The sequence below is a fragment of the Meles meles genome, chromosome X (genome assembly GCF_922984935.1).
Source record: "Meles meles chromosome X, mMelMel3.1 paternal haplotype, whole genome shotgun sequence".
NCBI classification, from domain to species: domain Eukaryota; kingdom Metazoa; phylum Chordata; class Mammalia; order Carnivora; family Mustelidae; genus Meles; species Meles meles.
This window is the reverse complement of record NC_060087.1, coordinates 59,264,038-59,272,323: the sequence shown is the minus strand read 5'-3', so window position 1 is coordinate 59,272,323 and position 8,286 is coordinate 59,264,038. Positions and strand designations below refer to the sequence as shown.

The 8,286-nt window shown below is 46.0% G+C and overlaps 1 protein-coding gene across 1 annotated transcript; it reads right to left on the bottom strand.

Annotated features, from left to right (window-relative positions):
• Nucleotides 1-2,169: 2,169 nt before the first annotated feature.
• AWAT1 (acyl-CoA wax alcohol acyltransferase 1) lies at nucleotides 2,170-8,019 on the bottom strand. Its single transcript, XM_045994529.1, has 7 exons — nucleotides 7,944-8,019; nucleotides 6,914-7,021; nucleotides 6,574-6,644; nucleotides 5,292-5,496; nucleotides 4,454-4,625; nucleotides 2,533-2,732; nucleotides 2,170-2,324 (listed from the first exon to the last, which is right to left on the bottom strand). Exons 1-7 carry the CDS (start codon nucleotides 8,017-8,019, stop codon nucleotides 2,170-2,172), a joined length of 987 nt encoding a protein of 328 aa, XP_045850485.1.
• Nucleotides 8,020-8,286: the final 267 nt, after the last annotated feature.

Genomic DNA, 8,286 nt, shown 5'->3' with positions numbered 1-8,286 from the left:
TTTTCTTAACAATTTTCAAGTATATAATACACCATTGTTAATTATAGTCATCATATTGTACATTAGATCCACAGAAGTTATTCATATTATAACTAGAAATTTGTACCCATTGGCATTGGCCAACATTGCCCCATTTCCCCCATCCCCTAGGCCCTGGCAGTCACCATTCTATACACTGTTTTTATGAATTTGACCTTTTCTTTTCTTTTAGATTTCACATGTATGTGAGATCATACAGTTCTTGTCTTTCTTTGTCTGACTTATTTCACTTAGCATAATGCCCTCAAGGTCCATCCATGTTGTTGCAGATGGCAGGATTTCTTTCTTTTTAATGATGAATATTATTCCATTATATTCCACATCTTATTTATTCATTCGTCTGTCAGTGGACACTGGGGTTGTTTCAATATCTTGGCTATTGTGACTAATGTTGCAAAGAATATGGAGGTGCAGATATCTCTTCAAAATAATGATTTCATTTCCTACAGATACCCACATATGGGATTGCTGGATCACATGATAGTTCTATTTAAAATTTTTTGAGGAACTTCCATCCGTTTTCCATAGTGGCTGCACAAATTTACATTACCACCAGTAGTGCATGAAGATTTGTTTTACTCCACATAAATGTTTGTCAACATTTATCTTTTGTCTTTTTGATAGTAGTAATTCTAACAGGTATGAGGTAATATCTCATTGTGGTTTTAAGTTTCATTTCCTTCATGATTGGTGATGTTGAGCATCTTTTTTATGTACCTGTTGGCCATTTGGATGTCTTCTTGGAAAAATGTCTATTTCAGTCCTCTGCCCACTTTAAAATCAGATTATTTGTTTTTGGCTATTGAGTTGAATGAGTTTTTTATGAACAAGTTGAACTCTTGTTCCTTTGCTACATTTTTTTTTTACTATAGTTGACACATAATATTATGTTAGTTTCAGGTGTACTACCATTGTTGTGTTATTAAATGTGACTTTTGTTGGTTGCCTTGTGAAGGAAGAGACAGCTGTGTTTTTATTTATTCTTTTAAAATTCTCATAATACAGCTTTAAGAAAAACTTTTAAGCAGGACTTAGTAAGACTTTAAAATATAGATATAAAGTGGATTTCCCATCATAGACTTGGGATGGTAGCAAAAACTTTGGGGTTATGGTGCAGACCATCCTGAGGACAAAGTGACCTAGGTGAAATTCCTCTGCCAACTGAAAAGTAATCCTGAGTAATTTGCCCTTGATTTATCTGAAAGTTATGCTTGTTAGCTTGCAACGCTTGTTAGTGTTGTGGAGATGAGGGAAGCCTTTATATTTGGAGACTCCAGATTACCACACAAAAACCTGTACATGAATGCTTGTAGCAGTGTTATCCATAGCAGTCCCAAAGTGGAAACAACCCAAAAGTCCGTCAACTGGTGAATGGATGACAAGTGTTGTGTATATGTGCAATGGGATATTATTCAGCCATAAAGAGAATGAAGTAGGGATACACACCACAACACGGATGAGCCTTGAAAACATGATGCTAAGAGAAAGAAGCCAGTCCTAAAAAAAGCCATGTAGTCTCTGATTCCATTTATATGAAATGTCCAAAAATGGCAAATCCACAGAAATGAAAAGTCGATTAGTGTTTGCTGGTGGCTGGGAGAGATGAAGGAATGGGGAGTGACCACTAATGTGTATTGGCTTTCTTATTTGGGGGTGCTGAACAATGTTCTAAAATTAGTGGTAGTGGTTGCAAAACTGTATGAAAATACTAAGTACTACTGAATTTTACACTTTAAACAAGTTAAACTTATGGAATGTAAAAAAAATCCCAATTAAAATATGCATTATGACCGAATAGCAACAACAACCACCAGAGTGGGGGCTACTTGGGCTGTTTGGCTGTCATTTCAGTCCTTCAAGACCTGGGGGTTAGGCTTAGGAAGGAAGCATGTGTGTGCTTAGCATGCCCATGGCTGGGCCTGAGAGGCCTCAGGATGCTCCCTTTTGTGGAATGACGGAGTGAAGCTCCTTAGGACAGCAACTATGAGGGCTTTGTGACAAGGAAAGAATTCTTAATGTCCTCCCCTACTACACATAGCCTTCCCTTATCTCCTTTTCTCCCCCTCTTGGTTAGCGGTGAATGAGTCTCCTCTCCAAGGCACATTTTCTTGGGCATGCAAGCTCATTCAGTCACAGGAAAAGCAGCTTTTGGGTCTCTGAGCAGCCATACTGGGTCTTGTGCCCGTCAAAGAGTTTGCACAGGGCATCCATATACAGTGCATGGTATTTGTCCACCATTTCCTGGCTTGGGTTTTCAATTTTGGGCACCAGCAAAGGCTCCCCAACTGGAGATGGGAAAAGAGAAGGAGCAAGTGTTAGATCTTCTCTTCCTTTAACCTCCTTCTTCCCTGGGCCGGATCCTCTCAGTTGCCAAGTCCACTCCCAGATTCTCCCTCTCTGCTGCCCTTTTCTTTGGTGGGGGTGGGATGGGGAGGGCTGAGGTTGAGGTCAGGAAGGAGCTGAGGTGGCCTTGGGGCTGAAAGCAGCACTTACCTACAGTGACAATAGGCAGCGAGTAGGGCAGAAGCCCACTGGTGCCTGGGTAGAAGCCTCTTCCATAGAAGATGCAGAAATAGAAACCAAAGATTCTGCGGAAGCAGCTCTGGAACTTGTACATCCAGCTGTCCTTATGGAATTGCACCTGGTCATATACCTCAGTTTCTCCAAAAGTGAAGGTGGGGACCAGATGAGCCCTGAAGGAAAACCCCGATTTATTTCTCAAACATGGGCTACACTGAGAACCACTCAGGAAGAACATTTGCTCCTGCCCAGGGTCCCAGCTATATAAAATCCCTGCAACATAAAGGATTTCTTCTTGCACCAAACAGGGCTCCCATATTGACTCTCTCTCGTCTTGAAATGTTCAAGTCCGGTGAGAATGCTGTCTCTGGTCCAGGATCACAAGGGTGAGATATGGGGGTGGAGGGAAGGAAGAGGGTTTTGGGCAGAGATCCCCAGAAACCTGTATCATGTTAAGAAAAGTTTCCAGGAAGTGTCATGCAGGGAAATATCTGACTCTGTTTCTACTAGTAGGAAGCATAGAGATGACGATAATATCACACAGACGCATCTATTACGATATGCCCATCCCCCACAGGAAATATGCATAAGGTATTCTGTCCCTTGAGATTACAGAAGAGAAAATTTGTGTCCCTCTCAGGCCATAGGTAGAGAATCAGGCTCCTGAAGTCCTCTTGTGAGAGGAGAGTACAGAGAGCATGGCCTCTCTTATACAAATCTTTGTGAGTTACTAGGCATCTCTCTGCATTCTGATATATGTTGCCTTCTTGGATCCTCACAGCAGAGACAGTGCAGGGCACAATAGGGGGTGGTGGTATTTTCTTTATCTTACAGGTCCACAAGCCCAGATTCTGAGAGTTAAAGTTCACTGGGCAGTCAGTGAGTGGCACGACCTGGGCTAGAACGCAGGATTCCTTCCTCCCTACTCAGAGCTCTCTCCCCTACATTAGGTTCCAAACTGATGAACAGGCCACTCAGGCAAGGTCCTTGGATGAACTACTTTTCTCTGAATCTGTAATAAGACAATTATCTCTGTGTTCAGTGGCCTGACCTCCTGACGTCATGGTGCACCCCACAGTTCCCATCTTGGCACCTGCTCTTTACCTCCTATCTTTACCCCTCAGTTAGAGTGGCTAATGATTATCTACCACTTACTGTGTGCCAGACACATTTGTTGTTTTATTTAAACCCCACAATGACCCTATGGAGGAGGTACAATTATTAGAGCTGCATTATGAAAGGGAAAACACCAAGACTCAGAATGGTTAAGTAATCTGTCTCAGAATGAACAGTAAGTTATGGAACCAGGGTTTCAAATCAGGGTCCCTGACTTCAGATTCTGTGCACATACTCACCATACTGTACAACCTGCCCCTTGCACTTACATTAACAAAGAGATACAGATATTGATATTGCTAGAGATGATGTGGGCATCATCTGTATATATTTGGGATCCCTAGCCAAGCCCCATGATAATGAATCTGGGCTTCTGGTTTGGCTTTCTGAGAACTGGTCTGGCTAGTTTAGAAGGAGTGGATGACATTAAACCTTGTAAAAACGCTCTGGCCGGGGCGCCTGATTGGCTCAGTGGGTTAAAACCTCTGCCTTCAGCTCAGGTCATGATCCCAGGGTCCTAGGATCGAGCCCCACATCAGGCTTTCTGCTCAGCAGGGAGCCTGCTTCCTCCTCTCTCTCTGACTGCCTCTCTGTCTACTTGTGATCTCTGTCTGTCAAGTAAATTAAAAAAAAAACAACAAAAAACGCTATGGCCATCTCCCTTGTGCGCTAGTAAGTTCCAAGAGGGCAAGACTCATGTCTGAGTCATTTTGACATCATGTAACAGGTGATGCTGCTCAGAGAAGGCCATGCCCCTGGCCCTGGGAGGAACACTCACCCACGCTGGAGGGCTGTGCGCACAAACCCTTTGCGCTTCTGGAGGATGAGGGTGGTGGTATTGGGCACGCTTTGAAGGGCCTCTCCCACCCCTCCTACCACGATGCCCACGAGGTTGCCAGTGCCGTGGCTTAGCAGGTAGTCGATCGCTGGCTGACTCACGGAGCACACACCTAAGAGGATCAAGGAGCAGAGAGAGGAGCAATATAAGGAGGAGTGGAAATGGCTGAGAGAGAACACCCTCTGCTCTACTCCCCATTGGCCTATCTATGTACCCTGTGTTCCCGTAAGTCTCAGAAGGAAAATCAATGAGATGGGGACAAGGGTGGGGAGAAAAGGGCAATATCTTTCACTTGGAGGCAATATCTCCACTTCATAGGAAGCACTGGGTTGAAACTACAGTGGGAAGATTTCCAGTGGGATAACCAGAAGGACTTTCTGAATCTCAGCTATAATCTTACTCTTTTCTTTTCCTCTGTTGCCACTAAATAGCAAAAGTTATTCTTTACTGAGCACATACTCTGTGGCAGACACTATAGCGAATGCTTTCCTTATATGCTCTCATTTAACTGTCATACCAAATCTGAGGTTGGTCTGTTATCATCAGCCTCACCTTACAGATGAGGAAAGTGAGATGGGTAGCTTGCTCAAGACTGCACAGTTGGTGGCAGAGCTGGGATTCAAACCCAAAGTTTAGCTCCAGAACACATGCTTTTAACTACGATGCTCTGATGGGAATGGGTGGAGGTGGCTGAGAGGTAGGGGATGAGCCTTAAAAAGGTGTGTCTCCCAGCAGAATAAAATGGGTCAGAAGCTCCTGTAAGTATGGTCCGAAGTACCTTTGGCCATGAGGTACTCCCTAACAAAGGGGATCTTGAAGAACCAGGACAGTGTGGCCAGGTGGGGAGTGATGCCTGGGAAGACCTTTGAGAAGCCTGTGGCTTCAGTGCAGAAGTTGCAGAAGGCTCCAAAGGTCAAGAGACCATGAGGGTGAACCCCCATGAGGTAGTTGTGCTCCGGCGACAAGTCTTTAGTCTTCTGGATCTGCAGTCATGGAGAGAAGTGCCAGACGTGGTGAAATGAGATCACGTGAAGAAGCAAGGCTGAAGACATTTCAGAGATCAGGGTGTTCTCTAAAGCAGAGCTTGCCTTCCTTCCTTCCTTCCTTCCTTCCTCCTTCCTTCCTTCCTTCCAAGATTTTATGTATTTATTGGACAGAGAGAGACACAGCGAGAGAGGGAATGCAAGTGGGAGAGTGGGAGAAGAAGAAGCAGACTTTCCGCTGAGCAGGGAGCCGACACAGGTCTCAATCCCAGGACCATGACCGGACTGAGCCACCCAGGTGCCCCTAAAGCAGAGCTTTTCAACTGCTAGGCCATGAGGGCATTTCAGGGGGCCAAGATATGGGTCTCTTCAGCCCCTGGAAAACCAAGTAGGATCCGGGCCAGCTAGAACTGCTGGACCTCTTCCCCGTGGCTGGCTGCAAGTGGTTTCAGCCATTTGGCTCAGTGTGCCTTGTGCATGGTATCGGCAAGCTCTGGTCTAAAAATCGGGGCAGTGTTAGTTGTCTACTCCAAAGGATGCTCTGAGGATCAGCATAGCAGTACATTTCTACATTGTCTTCCTGTTATTTTCTCCTCCCAAAGCCCTTCCAGTTTCTGCCCGAGTGTCTGCTATTGGACTTGAAAACCCTGCCAAAATATCACCACATCCGTGAAGCTTTTCCTTACCCCTCCTGTGAACTACTTGTGTACTTGTACCAAACTATAAATACATACTTGTCTGTCCTTCTCATTAGATAGGAGCACCTTGCTGACAGATCACATCCTACTCACTTCTCTGTACCTCTAACATATGGTAGAGTAGGCTTTCAATCAATGTCTGTTAAACTGAACTGTATTTGCGTTTCTGTCTGTGTCATCTGGTAGGTCATGCTAAAGGCGTCCAAAGTATGCTGGCAGAGCAGCGAGTCCCCAGCTGCAATGTCAGGTTTTGAAGTATGTCTGGGCCGTGCTGAGACTTCTCTGGTAGTCTTGTTTTCCTTATGGACAACCCTAGTTATTTGGCATAAATGCCTAGTGTCTTGGGAACTGTGGGGGATGCTGGGAAAGAGACACTTACCGTAATGGGGAAATAGTCCCTGATGTGGGTCCAGGCACACCAGTTCCTTACCCAGGCTGAACGCCTGCCACCTGAGACAGAAATATCAGTGGGGAATGGTGTCTGTGTGTGGCAACCCCATCCCTCCCACTCTCTCGGGGCTTTCCTAACAGCATGGAGGGACCATGGCTCTGCTAGAGAGGTAGAAAAGGAAGAGACCCCAAGACAGTCCTGGCTGGCCCAGGTCCTGTGACTCTGAGTACTTGGATGAGAGGCTGTGGCATGGTGAGTGGGACTCCCTGGTTATAGGTTAAGCTGGAACATTCTTAGGCCGTGTTCTTTCTAGGTCTATGGGTCTTACCTTGCTCTGGAGTCTTCCAGTCCAGGAAAAACCAGGTCAAGTAAAGCACTGGCAGTGGCCACAAGGATGTAAACAGCAAGGAAATGAATAATGGCTGCAAGATCCAAACTGATGAGGGAGCAGGTCAGGTCAAAATTGTGCTGCCAACAGAACTTGCCCAGGTACACCCCCCCTTAAGAGCCCTCCAAACTACTCAAGGCTCTGGTTATGGCCTTCTGCACAGTCCAGCTCCTGCCCATCCAGCATCCATGTCTGCTTGTCCTTCAAATGTTTCCTTTTTCATCTACCATACACCAGCCCTATTTCTAATTCCCCATCATTGCTGTCCACTCACCATCCCTCTACTCCTGCTTCCTGCCTGCCACCAGCACAAGGAGGCAGGCGAGTGACAGGTAGAGGGAGAAGCAGGCTCCCCCCTGAGCAGAGAGCCTGGGGTAGGGCTCCATCCCAGGACCTTGGGATCTTGACCTGAGCTGAAGATAGACACTTACCAGACTCATCCTCCCAGGTACCCCCCGCCCCATTATTTACCATTCTTATCCTCTTGCTCATTCACCATTCCTTCCATTATCACTATCTCCCTACATGCTACCACCCCACCCCCTCCCAGAACGGAAAACTCTATGGTTTAAACACAGGCTGTACTTCTCGAAGTCTGTAATTCTAATGCTTCTTCTGCCCCACTCGCCATGCTTCCTTATGCTTATGGGCGTATCATGCCTATTCCTTGGGCCTCATTTCCCCTTTCCAGATTGTGAGGGTTAAGAAGTGGCTGAAATTAGCCAGATCTATTCATATCCATCATGACCCTGTTCTACCCCTCTGCCTGTTCTCACCACCACCTGTGGCTCTATCTCTTCCTTCTCCAGGACACTGGTAGGACTCAAGACTTCTTGACTTTACTCTGTAATACCATCTGAGATGATCAAAAGTTAGACATAAGACTTCCCATGAGCATGAAATTCACCCCAGTTCTGGCCCTGGCCTCTGACTCTGGCTTCTTGCCGTGCACTGTAGGATCAGTACTCACATATGGCAAGGTAGCTCAAGGGCCATTGCAGAAGTATCAGACTCTGGAAGTGCGTAGGCTGCTTGAAACAAGGCATGTTGCTCAGGAGCCAGAGGAAGACAAAGATCCCAGAACACTCTTCCAAACAATGGTGCCACCAGCCTCTTGAAGCTTGCTGGATAGTGAATGTATATGGTCAGGAGGATTTTCACGTGCCCTTTTCCTTCTTTGTCCTGCCTATACCTATGACCTACTGCAAGAGGCAGGCTTTGGAGTACCAAGGACTGCCCTATCAGGTGTGAGCCCTGGGCCCTGGCCATTTGCCCTTTCTTTCCCGAGATTATTAAGACATCAGGATGAAGAA